Here is a 17,066-nt window from a genome sequence, read left to right as displayed (position 1 = left end):
GACATCACGGTGGTGGGGTAACTACCTATGCATACATGCATGCATGCATGCATGCATGCGAGTTACGGAACAGCTGCTATTTTAGCTTCCAGGGTAAGCCATCTGCCTCCCTGAGTACCACAAGAAGGACTGGCACTTAGCGTCTAACAAAGACGCTGTTGCTCCGACAGACTGCGATTCTACTTTTTGCTGCTTTGAGCATTTTCAGGACTTCTCGGCTTCGATAACCGCGGCGATAAGGTGCGACCCCACCTGACTCGAGTCATCCGGGCGACCGCATGCTTGTTTAAACGTGTCATGCGAGACATGCACCTTGGATATGTACATTTCTTCTTTTCAACGTCCTTGGCGACTAATGCCTTTTTGCCTCTTGTCAAGAGGGCCTTCTCTTTGTTACAGCTTGCCTACCTCAAAGGACGTGCATAGTCGGCCACCTCCTCCAGCAACCCAGGGCTTCTCCTTTTCAACCAGGACACGACAGCACAGCTGAAACCTGCATCACCGCACAGAGGAATCCAACAATAAATGGTCGATCAACCGAAGCCGCTGAGTCGACCGACGTAGCCTTTAGGTATTCTGATCGACGTTCTGGAAAAGGAGGATCATCCTTCGCGAAATCTGCTCGGGGATGAAGACGCTGTGAACGCATTCCAGATCCAATTCCCGTCGACTCAGTAAACATTAGCGACGGCCTTTCTTCGAGGGACATGGATATCAGCAGTTTCAAGATTACAACTGCTGTTTCAGCGGCTGTTAGAAGTGTACGGAAGGACGTGTCTTCCTCAATGACGCCATTTCGAACCTCAAGGCATTTCTTCGAAGTGACTCATGGCTCTTTATTTTCCAAGAATTTGCCATGTACATATATTGATAGAAATTTGCTGGATTGCAGAGGCGAGGCTTTGGCATTCCAGGAGAAATCTCACAGGGGCAGCCTCCCACCAAAGCACAGACTGGGCCATTGGTCAGTCCAACAGGCAAGCTGATGTGGGAGTAAACAGCCGTCCTTCCAGACGATCACGGTCCACACGTGCGGGATCAGCCTTTCCCGCCGTGCGTGGCATGCGCCCCTGGATATCTTTGTCCTGGTGTGCAGCTCTCTGCAAGTCATCCTTGCCATGGCGGCATTTCTTTTTTGGGGTCAACCTAGCAGCGTCGCAGGAACACGTGTGCCACCGTGTCTCTGTCTGGGCTCTGCAGATGGGACGACTTGCCCAACCAGAGACGTTGGGGGAGCTTTCCTGATAAGCGCGCGAAGCGATGGCATGGCAGTCTCGTCAGCTGAATGCTGCCGTGGTACGTCTTGGTCAAGACAAGGCTCTGATGACGCCTTGTCCAACGAGGCCGTCTAGTCCCCGCCTGTTCGCATTGCGCGAGCTGCGGGATAGCTCAGATGTCGGCTCGGCTTGCAGATAGGCTTGTAGAATGAGGCCGGCATGCAGGATAAACAGCGGCGAGATGCAGAGCAGGTGAGCAGGTGAAGGGCGCACTGAGGCCACGGTAATCAGAAAGCGAGAGATGTTGTTCAGGAGATGTAGTGATGGCATCGGTTTGAGGTCAAGCCGATCCCCGGCGGTCAACGAAATCCCGACTGACAGCCGGCGACGTGAGACGTCCTGAGAGGAGGGGCACTGCGCTGGTAAGCACTGGAGGCCCCACTCGACCACTCAACTCGCCAACACCGAAACCCTATTCCATCTCCTGCTCTTCCATTCACTCATCACCAGTACATAGCTCCGCCTCCTGCTCTCGATACCTCGTCTCCTCAACAACCACCCACCCACCCACCTACCTCATCCCCATCTGACAATGTCTTGGCAAGGTACGTTGCTCCTTCTGCCTGCCCCTCTTCGCGCCAACGTAGCTTTCATCAACTGACGCCCCTCCCAGCATACGTTGACACGAGGTACTGCTCGCCCGCCTGATCCAGAGTCGACGGGACCCGCGCATGCTGACAATCGTACAACAGCCTCGTCGGCACCGGCAATATTGACAAGGCCGCCATCTTCAACGCCGAGGGCAACAGCGTCTGGGCCGCATCGCCCGGCTTCACCGTACGTCCATCGCATCCCTTGCGCGGCATCCACAAGCACCCCAGGCGCAGAACTGGGTCGCGGACTCGGGGGCAAGGAAGAGGTCAAGGCTGTGGAGCACGTGGGCTGACGTAGCGACCAGGTTGCCCCCAACGAGATGGCGGAGATTGTGAACGCGTACAAGGACAAGGGCGATGCCAACGGCATCAAACAGGTCCAGAGCACCGGCCTGCACGTCGCCGGCGAGCGGTTCGTCGTCCTCAAGGCTGACGAGCGGAGTCTGTACGGAAAGAAGGTGCGGCGCAACCCATCCCCCTTTGTCAAGCCATGTCCGCTAACACGACGGCAAAAATCCAGGGCAAGGAGGGTCTCGTCATTGTCAAGACTACCCAGGCCATTCTCGTCACCCACTACCCCGAGTCTGTGCAGCCGGGCGCTGCCGCCAACACGGTCGAGCAGCTGGCCGACTACCTCATCAGCGTCGGATACTAAGGGCTGGGAGGAGGAGCATGGCGGAGGTCGTAGACGCCGTCGCGCGCACAAACAGCAAGCGATTGAGAAGGGCCAACGATGGCGATTCACAACGGAAATGAATGCGCTGTTGATGTTGTAAACAATTTAACTGGCATTACCCTCCCACCCCCTTCCTGGCGAGAGGGTTCAAGGTTCGGTTCGGTTCCGACTTTTATAGAGAAGCGCAAGCAGCGACCGATGGAGCAGCACCAGTCGCCCGGCCGGTCGATTGAGTTACTGGAGGTGTTGGACGTACTGCTACCAGCAATGAATGGATTCATCCAAAAACTTTTTGCTCCCATCCTCCCTCGACACGAGCGCCTGACCAGCAGCAATAAGCTTTGGCAAGCAGCGCTGCCAAGGGCACTGCAACAAGCCTTTTGGCCTAGACAACACTTCACGAGCACCGCACCTCCCTGTAGCATCGCTAAATGGACACAGCCACAGACGGGCCGACCCCCTCGTCTCTGTTCCTTCCTCTTTGGTTCACTCCATTGGTTGGTAAGGAAGGCCACTTTCTTGTCAACCACCACAATCACGCCTAGGGATCTGTCGTTCACAACTACAGCTAAACTAAGAAGTAGCATTTCTTTCGGCTGCCGCTGTAGCTATCTCTTGGATCACGAAATCACTTGATGCGCTCCGCTCCGCTCCACAAAATGGAAGATTTTATTCCTCGTCTTTGTATTCACCGCCCCAGTCAACACTACTTCGGCTACATACGGGTCGTTACAACGTCTAAAGCTTTTCTGGACCACCCTCGTTTCCACGGCCTTGTCCCTTCTCGTCCCCAGCGGCATGCCGTACGTGAAGGTTCTGAGATGCTTCTTCGTCGTTCAACGTGTCTTCGTCGTCGTCATCGGTCGTCATGAACGCCTCGCCGTCCAAGTGCTTGTATCTGAACCAGAAGATGCCTGTCTGCACGAAAAGGGCAATGGCCGGACCGGCCCAGATCCAGACGAGGTAAGGCTGTCAAGAAGCCAATGTCAGCGTATGCCTCCTCGATCATATAGCGCCATTCGTTTTAGGGTGACAGGAAAGGTGGGAATACGGGACTCACATCCTTGATTACAGGGCTCAGAATCTCGCCAAGGGCGCTCGACAGCGCCGTCGTGAACAAGAAAAGCGACACGACGAGCGCACGCATGCTCTTGGGGCTGCGCGCGTACGCCAGCTCGTACGCCGTCACGTTGCAAAAGCACTCGGACAGGGCGCCCAGCGAGTAGATGGGGACCTGCCACCAGATGCGGACGGGGCTGACCTTGCCGTCCGACACGCACGACGTGGCGTTGTAGCCGCACGGGTTCGTCTCGTAGACGCGGTACTGCACGACGGCGCCGATGACGCTCGATATGCACGCGATGCAGAAGCCTAAGGTGATGCGCTTGATGGGGCCGAAGGCGATCTTGTTGCGACGCAGGAAGGGGTATACGATGCCGTTGAGGATGGGCACGGCGACGATGATGGTGATGGGGTTGAAGTTGGAGAGGAGGTCGTTGGGGGCGCCTCTGCTGGTCATGGTTGAGCCTGCGACTTGTATTAGTTTCCTAATTTTGCGCGTGCAACGTTGAGAATGGGAAGAAGTGTTCAGTCCAGCTTTGGGGAATATCGAGCTTTTGGTGATAGTGGAGCTCAACACACCTTGGTCGTTTGCGACGCTACCGATGCCATTGTCGTTGAGGTTGTAGATGGGAAAGTAGAGGAATATTTTGCAAGCGTCAAGCATGCGAGAAACATCTTTAACAAACTTGTCGGACCAGCGGATAGGCTTGCCACCAAACGTAGTGATGCCTTTTTCGGCCAGCTTGGATGGCCTCGCAGCGGCCCAGTAATCCTTCTTCCAAAACTTGAAGCCGTTCTCCTTGACAGCGACGGAGCACACCTGGATGAACTTGGTCAATTCGCTGCCACTTGGCGGCACCTTGACCAGTCGCTTGTACATGAACGCAAGCAGCACTGGGAGGAGCATGAAGAGGATTGTGGGAAGAAGAAACGCGAGCCAATATCCGACGTTCTTTTCCGCATATGTCGTCGCGAGGGCGAAGAAAGCTCCGACGTTGATAAGAGCTGGGAAGGTCAACATCTGTTCAACTTGAGCTCGTGGTCTTCGTACCGTAGAAGATCAACATGATCTGATTGACAGTGGCTTCAGGGTCAACAATGACCTTCTCACCTGAGTCCAGAATCCTGGTATAGGGCTTCTGAGCCGTGTATTGATCCAGAATTAAAGGAGCGACGTTTGGTTTGAAGATACCTGGGCTTGTTAAAACCATTTGGAGACGGGAATATCAAATGCTCACCTGCGCCCAACGCAAGGACTAAAAGACTGACAATAAAGGGGGCCAGTCCCTTGTACGCTCGCAACACACTCGGCAGGGCGCCGAATATCATGATGACATGGGAGATAAAACAAATGACGACTCCAATCACAATTGTATTGAATCTGCCACGCTTGACGTCGGCAAGCCACGCTCCCAGGATAGGAATGACGTAGGCGAGGAAGCTGAAGAGCAACACAAAGGCATTGGCGAATTGCAGGCCTTTTCCCAGAGCACCTGCAGTCTGTTCTGATCCCTTTTCGATGGCGCCCGCTCCGTTTCCTGGCACATGTGAGTTTGAATTGGCGTGGTAGGTGGTTCCAGACTGACCTCCTTTCGGCAACGGATATTCCAAGAAGTTTGAAAAGACTGTTTTGGCGCCGTAAAACGACGCTCTCTCTGCGAACTCGACTATACACAACAGCCAGCATACCATGGGAATGGAGCCTGGAATCTTTCGTAGGGTGAGCTGTTCCTCGGGGTTCGGATTTGGCAGCCCATCATGGCGGCTAGGAGGCACAGAGACAGTGTCAACGTTTCCTTGAAACTTCTTGTCCGAGGACGTTTCTCTAGCACTTGTGCCGTCACTTAACCCAGCTAGCGTCTCGACGGTGTGTCTCTTTGCGACAGCGGCCGGTACTTGAGTAGACAAAGTGTCGGCTGTCACCGAGTCTGATGTAGTGCCCGCTGTGTTCTGGTTAGCAATAGATCTATGTTTAAGTAAATCAAGAGTGGGCGAGCGTACACATGCTGGGCCGATCTACATCGATAATGAATCTGCGTGCAGAGGAGGAACCAGCCGCGATTTCCTCCATGAAACGGCCACCATACTCTACTTATCCAAACAAGGCATGTCCATATTGTGGCAACTTCGGGCCTTGACATAGAACGCATTCGACGGACCGAATTCCTCTCTGGGTCGAAGCAGCGGCGCGACGCGACCCCATGCAGGCTATCCATGCGGCCGATAGTCTTCGACCGCGCCAACTCCCCGCATAGCGTTGCTCTACTTTGCCGCAATCCAGTCCAATGATTGGCGACCGCGATCATCGCCCGTAGTGGAGAGCATCGAGACTAGATCTCGATATGAAGACTGACCGGGGGTTCTTCGTCATGCTCCCTGTCTGAGACAACAATCGTTTTTCCCGGCGCAATCAGAAGAGCTGCTTTGGAGAAGCACGCCTTGAGTCGAGAATACCCTCTACGCTTCAAAATCATTCGGTTTTGCCGAATGTCTAGTTGTCGAGGTCAGCGAGGTCTGCAACGCTTCGCGGCGCCTTACATCGAATCCGGCAGGTGCCGCCAGAAAGCGAATGGCGTGATAACGCTATTTGGGTTCGCCAACATGGCAAATGGCGAAAACTATAACAAGGGGCCGGCTCTTTCGAAATATTCCAATGATATGACAGCATCTTTTCCCACCGACTCTGGTGCCACTGAGCGTGAGATGTGTAGTGCCAACTCTCTGCGTGGCATGCAGATGGACGGCGACTGCCGATGTGGCTGAAGGTATCTGCCGTGGACGTCCAGAAGATCCGTATTTTCTCCACGATGGCTGAGATTCGAACGACGAGCGAATCAATGTGAAGATGAAGAGGGAGAGATAGGTAAAGTAGCCTAACAGAGGCAGCGATGGCCGTGAAGGAAGTATCTGTGCTGGAGGTGCTTCAAGGATGACACGGTGAGCTTCTTCCATAGCGTTTCAGGAAGCATCCCAAGCAAAAGTCTGTCGATGATGAGAATGTTCGAGGAGCGAGGTTCATTCGCTGCAGGGTCGACGATTGGTGTTTGCATGGGGCTGATGGATGATGTAGAGGCGGATGAGGTTTGAGTGGCTTGCTGACTTGAAGGACCCTGCTCCACGCCAACGCGCCTTCTTCTTCAACCTCACACAACCATCGACACATTGGTCCGCACGAATTTGAGCCCGATTCCATTGTTCGCTCACGACACAGGCCAGGACTAAGTGAAAGTGAGGAGTCGCTGGCCGAACAGCTCACAAGGCAGGAGGACCAGACGTCTTGATTACCAGCGCCCGATGTTACGTGCCACGAGTTTTGCAAACGTCACTCCACAGTGGGTGTCGAACGCAACGGTGCACCTGGCACTATGGGCACGTCCAGGTAGCGTTCAAGTCCCAATACGGTTGTGCTTAAGGAGCCATCATCCACTACTATATTACGCTCGCGCTCAGGGCGCTGCCATCCGCTGTCATAGTCGCGCCTGAGCAGCATACGTTCACTGCCGCAGCCAGACTCGGGGAAAATCAAATCTTGCCGCGCCCACGATGGCCCCTCTTTACCGAACTCTCGTTGCGCTTCTCCACTCTGACTGGCTACATGGAAGGCGCTCGATATCGTTAGAAATGAAATGGACGCTTCATCGTACATGGACCACAAGCAGTCTTCAGCAAGCACAAACGGCCTCATAGAGCTCATTCATCATTGCCGTTTGACCGGATATTTTGCTCCACATGCTTCAATATTCAAAATATTTGCAATCAGCGAATCGCTGTACCACAAATGCGCGCTATTGATGGGAGCAGGCCCCGGGTCAGCATTCGCATTGCAACGCTGAGAGCGTTGTTAGTTTAACTCATCCTTTCTCGACGTAGGGAACTCACCTCAGGATCAACGCCCTCGCATCGAAAGGTCGTCTCCGGCCCGTTGGTTCTATCATGGCTTTGCCAATACTCGATGCCATGATGCCGGTAGCCCAGTACCTTTGGCGGAATCTGGGGAACGCCATCGTTGGCATGTGTCACTCGAAAGTGGCGCTCAGGCGAGATCATGGCGTCTGCATAGTGTGCAAAGGCCGGGTTGCCATTGCGTGGCTCGCCGTACGTGTAGACCGTCGGGTCCAAGCCCAATCCCTTCAGCGACACAGCTGCTATGGCGGCAATAGCACCACCGAGCGAGTGACCCGTCACAACAAGCGAGGCCGATGGATTGCAGTGATCCTCATTTCGCAGGGTTTGCACTACGTCTTCGGCGACTGAGGCGTAGGCTTCGGAAAAGCCTTTGTGGACCTAGTAAACTATTGTGAGCCAATTGCTTGTTGTATTCCTACTTTGAGAACATCTCACTTTGCAGGATGTACAATCTGTTCCTGGAGCATCGAGAGGGACCAGTTGCCATGAGATATCAGTATCCAAATCTCTGACGCTTTCAGTGCCCCGGAAGGCCAGCACGACTTCGTTTGCACTGGGCCAGCGATACAAGTACGCCTGCGTATCCGTCCGAGGATCGTCAAAGTACTTGAGTATCCGCGAGCCAAATGGAGGACTGTCGCAGTCTACCGCGTATGAAGCAGCGGAGAACTGGTTGTACTGCACAATCTTGTCGTAGACATTGGGCGACACTGAGCCAGAGTAAGCAATGAATGTCCTTTCCTTGATGCGCCTCACAACGCGCCTACCAGCTATGGGCGCGGGAGCTCTTGCGCCTCGAAACACATCAGCGCCTGAAGCATTGGAGCTGAAGAGAAAGCTTTGCGCCGCAAGGTTTGGAGATGTTGCGACGCCGGTTATGGGCTCCTGTGGTGAGTTAAGGAGATCCATGCTGAGGGTTGCTAGCTCGCTGCAGCAGGAATGAAATGATTGATCTTGTCAAGTTCAATGTCCTTTCCAAAATTGACAGGCCCTGTTGCATCGACAGGCCCTCTGCAACAGCTGGAGGTGGGGTTCTATGGCCGAGAAGGATCAAGGTTGACGCTACTCGCTGTTCCGTTCCGCAGTCCAGGTTTTATTTAGCCCAAGTCTCAGGGTCGCTTTTCATCTGTCTTCCCTGAAGCCGAGGTTTATCGTGCTTCCCAAGGACCAGAACTTGACGTTTGACAACTGATGGATCTCCACCTCAACGCAAGCGTCCACACAGCATTCCCGACATTGTTCGAGCGACTCGACTGCCACCATGCGACTTTTCTTGCTTCTCGTCTCGATCCTGACCATCTTCTTCAACAGCGCCTCCGCCGACAACGCCTCACCCAGCATCTCTTTCTCGCGGATTCTCAAAGGCGTCAGCAACATCCAAGATGGCACCGCCGACCTTACACACAACACCGGCTATGTGATTTCCGGTCCATTAGGCGTCGCGCCCGCACTCCAAGTCCACTCGACGGCCGTAAAACTGCACAAGCACCTCAAGTCGACATCGGGGCTTTTGCAATCGTTCCCTGCGACCACATTTTCGCCGCCACAGTCACTACAAGTGGCGCTCAAAATGCTCGCGCTGCAAATCGCGGTGCGCAAGAGTCTCAAGACGACGGCGGCAAAAGCCGACGCCTTTGGCGAGCTGAGTCCCATTGTGCAGACAACGCTGCTGCAATTGAGACATGATACAGCTGTTTTTGGGGGAGAACTGGTCCCGCGATTGGGGCGCTTGGAGCGCGTCCTTGCGCCTGCGCTGATCAAGATGATCGATGGCTATTTTGAAGACGCCTTGGCAGCGTTTGGGGGATGAGTTGGAGAGCGCCAGTCTACGGATTGCATGTCTGAATACTCTTGTAGTCCTGCAAGGAAGGCTTGGTGGAAACTGTGCGGTCTTCTCTAAACAGCGTTTTCTGCGAGCCAATCAGTCAAACCCCGTTGTCTGTGTGCAGTTTCGACGGCTAGGAGCTCTGTCACGCTGGAGGGAGAACAGAGCTGGTGGAAAGGTACCTCCCCTGTACCCCACGGTCTGGCCGAGGCACGCCGCCATGTCGAAGTCATGAACCATTCCAGACCCTTGGTTTCACATGAGAGCAACAGATGCCTCAAACATGGACACATCCCGCACGCCTAGTTTGGTCACAATGCCAGACGAGCTCGACTCCCAAAATGGACAACAGCCTGAAAACTGAATACATTCAACTCTCTTGCCAAAACTCGACTGGCATTGCATGCGTTGTTCTCGTGCTTGAACAGACAACGGCTACGGCTAGCCATGGATCCTAAGACGACTGGTTCTGGGCCTAACCCTCACTGCATGCGGGCGGAACGGGAGGTCGAGCTAAAAGGCTCGGGATGCAGGAATGCGGCCGATGGCTCGCGACATGTGCCTGTCTAGATTAGAAAGATGCCTTACCGTGCGTAGTCCCGCTCTCTCACGTCTTCCCTCGACCGCACTACCATGCTGTCATCCATCGTCAACGGTCTGCGAGGAAACTGTTGCTGGTCCCTGCAGCTTTGGTGAATTCCTTCAGTGCCGCGCCTGACTTTGTGGCTTTCATCTTTCCGTCACCGCATCTGGCAATTGAGACCCACCATCATCTTCAACACGAAGAACTTCAGCGTCAACGACACATCATGCGCCTCCTTCTTCTCCCCGTTGTGCTTCCGTTTGCGCTCTTTTCCTTTCTTGCTCCACGCGCTGCAACAGCAAGCAGCTCCTCGCACGCCGCCGATGCCCTTCTCGCCGACATTTACCAAATCTCGTCGCTCCTCACCTCGCTGGGCCGCCAATTGACACCGCTCGCCATCACGCCCGCGCCCCCCGCTTCGACCATCCAAGCCATCCGCTCCTCGCTGCAGCAGACGACGGCGCAAATCTCCACGTCGTCGCGCAGCGCGGCCGCCGCACCGCCCTTCGACGACGCCGCCTCGGCCGCCATCGCAAACGCCATTGCCGACCTCAAGGACGCTGCCTTTGCCGCGCTCGACGCCTTCGAGAGCCGTCGCATGGTGTTTGACGCCACGAGCGCGGGCGCCTTGAGCTTCGTCAGCGCGCGGCGCTTCGTGCGCGCCGATTTGGTTGCGTTGAGGGAGGCTACGACGGCGTTTGGAGGCAACCTGATGGAGAAGATGGTCAAGGGCGTCAGGATTGCCGCACCTCTCGTCGTTGGCGATCTGCATTGGCATTTTACCAGAGTCGTGGATGTCATGTCGTAGGGCTGTGGCCGGCGCTGGACGAGTTGAGTCGTGGCACGGCTTCATTAGCCTCCTGTCGCAGTCAAAAGTGTGGATTCTGGACGGTGGAGATCGACGGCGAAGGAATCAATCTAAGGAGAAGAGCATCAAGAAAATGCTGCGAGTGCAGAATCCAGACGAGGTCGAAGACATGCTCGAGACGGACGTTTCGGTCTTTCGGTCTAATGAGGAAGCATCGCCTTCGGATATCTTTGAGGACCCACTCCCTGATTTACGCCACAATCATCAAGGATGATTCGTGCGGCAGCGGGGTAGACTTGTGGATTATTTAGCCTCATGACTCCGCTGCAATTCGTATTCAAAGCGAGTCTCTTGGAAAAACAACACAACGGTCGCAATGGAATTCAACTTGCCCTGATGCGAAGCAGAAAGAGCCCGGCTTGAGAGGAGTAAATCCCGAAACACCGTGAACATGGTCAGCAACGACTCAACACCATTGAATGACGCCACGTCAGCACCCAGCAGCAATCCCGGTGCCATGTCTGCTCAGCCGCTCTCCGCAATCGTCCCCCCAGTCGTCCTGGGCGGCGCTGGATTCAGCAACCAGCTGCACCCAGACCCGGCGTCGCTCCCCTCCCGTGCTATCATCTCCCGGGCCTTTGAGCTCGGCGTGTGCGCCATCGACACGTCGCCGTACTACGGGCCATCCGAGATGATACTCGGCGACGCCCTGTCGCAGCCGGCCGTCACGGCCAAGTACCCTCGCTCCTCGTACTTACTCTTCAGCAAAGCGGGCCGTATCGCGGCAGAAGAGTTTGATTATTCGCCGGCGTGGATTCGCAAATCCGTCAAGCGCAGTCTGGAGAGACTACGCACGCCGTATTTGGATGTCGTGTTTGCGCATGACGTCGAGTTCGTGACTGAAGAAGAGGCCGTTGCCGCCGTGGGCGAGCTATTCCGGCTTGCAGACGAGGGTCTCGCGCGCTTCGTTGGCATCTCCGGCTATCCCATACCACGACTCCTGTCCGTTGCGCGTAAAGTGCGGGAGCACTATGGACGCTCGCTTGACGCAGTACAAGTCTGGGGCCAACTGACGCTGCAAAACACGCGGTTGCTGGAGAATGATTGGCTGGACCAGTTGAATGACGCAGGCGTCAACTGCATCTTCTGCTCCAGCCCGCTTGCGATTGGTCTGCTACGTTCTGGAGGCGTTCCCGTCGGTGACTTGGGAGATTTCCATCCCGCTCCTAAAGGCCTAAGGGAGGCTGCGGCGAGGGCGTCGGAGTTTGTCGAGGAACGAGGGGCCAATTTGGCGGAGCTGGCACTGACTTTTGCCATTACTACAGCCTTGTCTGTCAAGGCTCGGACCGGGACCAATGTCAATGTTGTCGTGGCGGCTGGGAGCATCGCGGAGCTGGAAGTAAATTGGAAGGTGGCATCAACGGTGCCGAGGCGCAATCCGACGCTGCAGCCGGATGATCAGGCAAAGAGCCACGATATCGGCAGCTTGAGGAACGGAAACGACCTGTTGAGCCCCCAAGAAGCCGAGTTGGTTGGAAAAGTCCGAGAGATTCTCGGCGAATGGATCGACCACAGTCTTGGGGATTAACCTTGGACGACGTCATCTCGATGGCTCAAAACGACAAAGGCGGGAAAAGTTACAACAATTGCAAGAGCACATCAGTCAATCGAAGTGTTGAGAAATAAGATTCAATTTCAACTGTTGCTTGAGTTGGGAGGCCAAGGGCTTCAAGATTTCCCCAACTCCATGATCGTTGCGGAACTTGAAAGGACAGCTCTACGGCAGTTGAGTAACGCCTGCCGGTCGAAGTGAACAAGCACCTGGACCAAACATCTGGGCACGTGCAGGTCGAGGCAACGTGGATTGATGCTGGTCTCCAGAGTTGGCTGGCAGTGGACAGTAAGCAGTCCAAATACCAAAGACCTAGAACTTGATGCTTCAGTCATCTTCCAACCGGCGATCTTGTGACACCACTTGGTGGATCTGACCAAGAATTCGAATCTATCGGCGCCACGAGTGAGACCCGTACCAAAAATTCCAAGGAACCACCCACAACCCGACGATCGGGGCACGATGTTGACTTGTTTATTGGCCGCAACTGCCGGTCTTACGCGTCAATGATGAGCTCGCAGTGGTCAGAGATGTGCATCAGTGGAAAAGGCGCGGAGAAGAGGTTGCCAGCAGCCCGGGATGGACAGTCAGTGAAGATCTTGCCACCCCCAGACAACAGGCCACATGGACGCAGTGATCGAGGCTGATTGGAAAAGGTTCGGATGAGGAAAACAGAAAAGCGCTGCGGAGAGCTGGCTGAAAAGCCACCGAAATCACAAATTTTTGGTCGCCACTGTGCCGCGATGCAAGTGACGGGAAGATGGCGTGGAGAGGACGTCATTCGCTCACTTGTGGCTGCGGGAGAGCCGCTCGGCTCGAAAAAAGCTTGGGCCACTCAGTGCGGCTCCTACAGGCACTGGGACTACGGTACTGCTCCATCGACTCCGCTTCACTCTATCTCGATCGCATCTCCTGTGCCATCTCACCTGCGACATGGTCCCGTCTATAACTTCCGAAGTCTCGATTCTGCTGGTTAATCAGCCTCCCATTCCGACTCCGACCTGCAGCTCGCCATGGACGACACACGGCTTCTTCAGCGTCGACTACTCCACCAACGGTTGATCATCAATGCCCGACTTCGGTCCATTACCCTGCTGTACATCTCCCATCAGACCTAATAGCCGTCCCTGTTCTTGGTGTCATCGATGCCGAACCACGCGACGTGACGACCTCTGCACTCCACCCATTGGTCGCTCCACGGGTGGCTGCCCATGATCCCTGCCACACAATGTCATCCAGGCCAGCTTTGGCCCAGTGTTGGCGTCCGGCACGCTCGACCGTTCCTCTTCCAGATGGTCATGAAGTCACAGCAACGTGCTTTCCCATGTCTCCAGCAAACATTGCCATCGGGCCATGTGCCGACCACTATGTCATTGCACTACAGCCATTGTAATCCAATTCTAGACTTGCACCGTTGTAGCTATAAGATGACAAGCTCCTCTTGGCCAATTTTTCAAGGACCAAGCATCTCGAGCCTCGATCTCCAGCTTCCAAAATGTTCTCGAGAAGTCTCTTGACCGGCGCTGCCCTGGCCTCTTTGGCCGCAGCTGCTCCTGCTCCTGCTCCTGACGTTCCTGGTTACACAGACGCGAATGCGCCATACGCCACCGAAACGCCAACACCTGTTACCAAGCTAGCTACCTCATTTGGTCTGGATTCCCAAATCTCTGCTACCTTTACCACTCCTTCCACCGAGCCCCCAAGGGTTAGCAGTGACGTTACGGGCCACACCAGCCACGGCCCCTACTCTGGTACCCCGACCACCACTGGTGCTGTCCAGGCCCCTACAACTTTGGCCTCTACCGTCTCTGCTCTTCCTCCTAACCCTACCGCAACCTACTACAACAAGAATGGCACACTTACTGAGCCCGCGCCCGCGCCCTACGTCCCTGCAGGTGGGCTGGGAACCAACGGCACCGAGCCTCGTTACATGGTTAACTCGGATTTTGATTTCGAGTCCATCCTGCTCGGTCTGTACCAGGAGTGGATCGAGTTGGACCTCTTCAACAACGGTCTTGCGACCTTTAGCGACGAGGACTTCATCGCCGCCGGTCTGACTGCCGAGCACCGCGAGCTTATCCGCTTCATGGCGGACCAGGAGACTGGTCACGCAACGCTGTTGAGCCGCATGCTTGGAGAGGCGGCTGCTCCTCAGTGCACGTACAACTACCCCTTTACCACGGTCCGCGAGTTCATCGACTTCAACTCGAAGCTGACGCGTTGGGGTGAATCTGGAGTTTGTAAGTCATTAAGTAACATTTCGAGTGTTCACGACTGACGATAGAATCAGGGGGTTTCATCAACCACCTTGACTCGCGCGAAGTTGGTCAAATGCTGTCCCAGTCGATTGCTACCGAGGCTCGCCAGGAAATGTCCTTCCGCCAGATGCTCGGTTTGCACCCTCAGCCCGTGTGGTTCGAGACTGGCATCCCTCAGTCGTGGGCCTGGACTTACCTCGCGCCCTACATTTCGTCCTGCCCAGAGGGTACGACGCGCCTTGCATGGCAAAACTTCCCCGCCCTGCATATTGTCAACAACCCCAACCCGAACCGCCTGTCGGCCAACGATACCGAGGACTTTGAAGTCGTCGGCAACCGCACGGCCGACCCGTCCGACTCGCGCATCCCCTCGGGTGAGTCATGCGTCAACCTCAACGTGACGGGCTACAACTGCGGCCCGGCCATCTCGCGCAACCGCAGCGAGCCCCTGTCTTTCCCCGGCCGCCAGGTGCGCTTCACGTGGGACGAGCCTGGCCAGGCCGTCGGCCCCAACAACAGCTACGTCACTTCGTCGACGGCCGGCGACCCTAAGTTCGTCGCCTGGGTCAGCCAGCTCAACCTGACGTACACGTCGCTCGAGGTCACTGGCCAGAACAAGGGCTTCACGTACCAGCCCCCTGACGTCGTCTACCAGGGCGACGGCGCTGTCAACGAGACTGTCTTCGTTGCGCTGACCGATTCGGACCTTTACCTTACGCCTTTCAACTTGAGCATGATTAACCCTCATGTTAAGGCTTTGGGTCTGTACACGGCTGGATGAATTCTTCTCATGGAAGTGGAGAAGTAACAGCATTGCTAGGAAGATATGAAGTTTTGCGAGATGATACCTGTGATGTACGAGTAATACGACCTTAATCTCAACAAAATGTTTACTACTTTAGATCATGAATTTGATGAAACAGTGAACGTCTTTTCCGAAAAAATTACCGAAGAGATTCTTCTAACCATGTTGTCAATTTGCGACGTTCAGGCACAGTCAATCAAGCCCGTGGAATATCAACTCAAACGCCAGTGGCCTGTCCGCCCTCCTCGACCCGCCTGCCCTGGCGATCGAAGGTGACGCTGCGGCCCTCCCACAGCGCCTTCTTTAGGGCCCAGCCAATTTCCATGCCCTTCAATCCGAGGTCGAGTCCGACGGGGACGGGCTTGTCCTCGGCAACGCTCCCCAGGAGCTCGTTGGCCTCGGTATCAAAGGCGTGCTCGAAGCGATCCCGGTACTCGTTCGCTCTGAACCTCGTTGGCGACGTCGTGGCCGTGCGTCTGGGTGCGGCTGGCGTAGAAGTAGGCCATCTTGCCGTCCCAGTTCTCGACGACGGCGATGCCGCTGTTGATGTCGTTGGCCTCTGCCAGGCCCTCGTGGTGCGCGATGGTGCCGACGGCGAAGACGCGCTTGGGCACCACGTCCTCGCTCGCCCGGGTACCGCAGCGGCTGGTCGATGTCGTGGATGGTGCGGTCGAAGAAGATGGCGCTGTTTTTTTCCTGCGCGTACGCTCTGATGAAGCTGCTGTCGTTGCGCAGGTCGCCCGCCTGGCTGCGCTGCGCACGATGAAGGGCCGTCAGATGGTGCTCGCGTCAATCTGCGCCTTGGCTGACCGGTGTACGACGCGTCGAAGCGGCACGAGCAGGCCGCCATGATCTTCAGGTGGGTGTTCTGCTTTGCGAGGTCTGGACGACGGCGCGAGCCTGCAGGAGGTCGCTTTGCGCGTGAGTCGAAATCGTCCAAGCCTCGGCGGTTCTGAGCTGCGTACCTCTTCCAGATCGTACGACAGCGGCTTCTCGTACAGCACGTCCAGGTCCTTGTGGATGGCTGCCGTTGTGACTCGCGCGTGGAGGTCGGTGCTGGTGCTGACCCAGACGGCTTGCAGGCCCGGCTGCTCCAGCATCTTTCTCGTATGAGTCGAAGACCTCGACGCCGCTCTCCGGCCCAAAGAAATTGCGTGCCCATTTGAGCTCCGCTGGTGCTGGCGTGCAGACTGCCGTTAGCTTCGCCTGCGGTGCGCGGTAGATGAGCGTCTTGCAGTGCCGCTTGCCCATGCGGCCGAGACCCACGACGCATATGTTGATTTGAGGAGCGGGGAACTTTTCGGGCATGCTGCTGAGAGCATCCATGCTCTGTGGCTTGACTTGAGGAATGTTGGAGGTGTGGGGCGCGGCAAAAAAGGTGCGGAGATGGGCGAACAGGGCGCTTCGTTAAGCTCGGTCTTGGGAAAGATGGAGAAAAGAGAATTGAGCAGTTGATTGACGTTTGAACAGACAATAATGCCCTTGGTTTTATAGCTCTTGACCATCCTACCCCTTATTGATGCCGTCCCCAACAGCAGAGCTTCCAGGCGTCAGTATCGGGAAATAACTTCTCTTCAGGGCGCCGTACTTCTCGGAAGGCCAGATCCATAGCCATTTTCGGGCCAAATCTGCCGTACTAGCACGGATTACGGGCCTTTCGT

The 17,066-nt window shown here is 55.6% G+C and overlaps 8 protein-coding genes across 8 annotated transcripts; 5 read left to right on the top strand and 3 right to left on the bottom strand.

Annotated features, from left to right (window-relative positions):
* Window positions 1–1,809: 1,809 nt before the first annotated feature.
* Window positions 1,810–2,525, top strand: IWZ02DRAFT_436531 (profilin; the record flags this gene model as incomplete). Its single annotated transcript, XM_066766539.1, has 5 exons — window positions 1,810–1,822; window positions 1,891–1,906; window positions 1,970–2,054; window positions 2,176–2,328; window positions 2,391–2,525. The coding sequence occupies 5 exons, from the start codon at window positions 1,810–1,812 to the stop codon at window positions 2,523–2,525; spliced, it is 402 nt and encodes a 133-aa protein (XP_066619042.1).
* Window positions 2,526–3,284: 759 nt separating this feature from the next.
* Window positions 3,285–5,613, bottom strand: IWZ02DRAFT_436530 (putative MFS peptide transporter; the record flags this gene model as incomplete). The annotated part of the gene is made up of 5 exons (XM_066766538.1): window positions 3,285–3,515; window positions 3,607–4,613; window positions 4,660–4,800; window positions 4,847–5,551; window positions 5,610–5,613. 5 exons carry the CDS (start codon window positions 5,611–5,613, stop codon window positions 3,285–3,287), a joined length of 2,088 nt encoding a protein of 695 aa, XP_066619041.1.
* Window positions 5,614–7,305: 1,692 nt separating this feature from the next.
* On the bottom strand, window positions 7,306–8,616 carry IWZ02DRAFT_509017 (ferulic acid esterase A faeA; the record flags this gene model as incomplete). Its single annotated transcript, XM_066770462.1, has 4 exons — window positions 8,282–8,616; window positions 7,950–8,224; window positions 7,488–7,892; window positions 7,306–7,437 (listed from the first exon to the last, which is right to left on the bottom strand). The coding sequence occupies exons 1-4, from the start codon at window positions 8,421–8,423 to the stop codon at window positions 7,306–7,308; spliced, it is 954 nt and encodes a 317-aa protein (XP_066619040.1). The 5' UTR covers window positions 8,424–8,616.
* Window positions 8,617–8,775: 159 nt separating this feature from the next.
* On the top strand, window positions 8,776–9,324 carry IWZ02DRAFT_493957 (uncharacterized protein; the record flags this gene model as incomplete). Its single annotated transcript, XM_066769978.1, has 1 exon — window positions 8,776–9,324. The coding sequence occupies one exon, from the start codon at window positions 8,776–8,778 to the stop codon at window positions 9,322–9,324; it is 549 nt and encodes a 182-aa protein (XP_066619039.1).
* An 824-nt stretch (window positions 9,325–10,148) lies between these two features.
* IWZ02DRAFT_493956 (uncharacterized protein) lies at window positions 10,149–10,730 on the top strand (the record flags this gene model as incomplete). The annotated part of the gene is made up of 1 exon (XM_066769977.1): window positions 10,149–10,730. The coding sequence occupies one exon, from the start codon at window positions 10,149–10,151 to the stop codon at window positions 10,728–10,730; it is 582 nt and encodes a 193-aa protein (XP_066619038.1).
* Window positions 10,731–11,247: 517 nt separating this feature from the next.
* On the top strand, window positions 11,248–12,318 carry IWZ02DRAFT_384914 (NADP-dependent oxidoreductase domain-containing protein; the record flags this gene model as incomplete). Its single annotated transcript, XM_066765369.1, has 1 exon — window positions 11,248–12,318. One exon carries the CDS (start codon window positions 11,248–11,250, stop codon window positions 12,316–12,318), a length of 1,071 nt encoding a protein of 356 aa, XP_066619037.1.
* Window positions 12,319–13,578: 1,260 nt separating this feature from the next.
* IWZ02DRAFT_88518 (stress response protein Rds1) lies at window positions 13,579–15,502 on the top strand. The gene is made up of 2 exons (XM_066771374.1): window positions 13,579–14,582; window positions 14,633–15,502. Exons 1-2 carry the CDS (start codon window positions 13,838–13,840, stop codon window positions 15,379–15,381), a joined length of 1,494 nt encoding a protein of 497 aa, XP_066619036.1. The 5' UTR covers window positions 13,579–13,837; the 3' UTR covers window positions 15,382–15,502.
* Window positions 15,503–15,622: 120 nt separating this feature from the next.
* On the bottom strand, window positions 15,623–16,713 carry IWZ02DRAFT_471844 (uncharacterized protein; the record flags this gene model as incomplete). Its single annotated transcript, XM_066768906.1, is given in 5 exon segments — window positions 15,623–15,820; window positions 15,840–16,050; window positions 16,167–16,318; window positions 16,371–16,505; window positions 16,528–16,713. The coding sequence occupies 5 exon segments, from the start codon at window positions 16,711–16,713 to the stop codon at window positions 15,623–15,625; spliced, it is 882 nt and encodes a 293-aa protein (XP_066619035.1).
* Between the last annotated feature and the right edge of the window lie 353 nt (window positions 16,714–17,066).

The sequence above is a fragment of the Phyllosticta citriasiana genome (assembly GCF_038021145.1).
Source record: "Phyllosticta citriasiana strain CBS 120426 chromosome Unknown IWZ02scaffold_15, whole genome shotgun sequence".
Lineage (NCBI taxonomy): Eukaryota > Fungi > Ascomycota > Dothideomycetes > Botryosphaeriales > Phyllostictaceae > Phyllosticta > Phyllosticta citriasiana.
Note: the sequence above shows the minus strand (reverse complement) of the source record. Positions and strands in the feature narration are given on the sequence as shown.

What these genes read in the sequence shown, in the direction of transcription:
- IWZ02DRAFT_88518 (XM_066771374.1), top strand. Translation starts at nt 13,838, where the DNA reads ATGTTCTCGAGAAGTCTCTTGACCGGCGCTGCCCTGGCCTCTTTGGCC. An exon ending in TTGGGGTGAATCTGGAGTTT is followed by an intron (nt 14,583 to 14,632) that starts GTAAGTCATTAA and finishes CGATAGAATCAG; the next exon opens with GGGGTTTCATCAACCACCTT.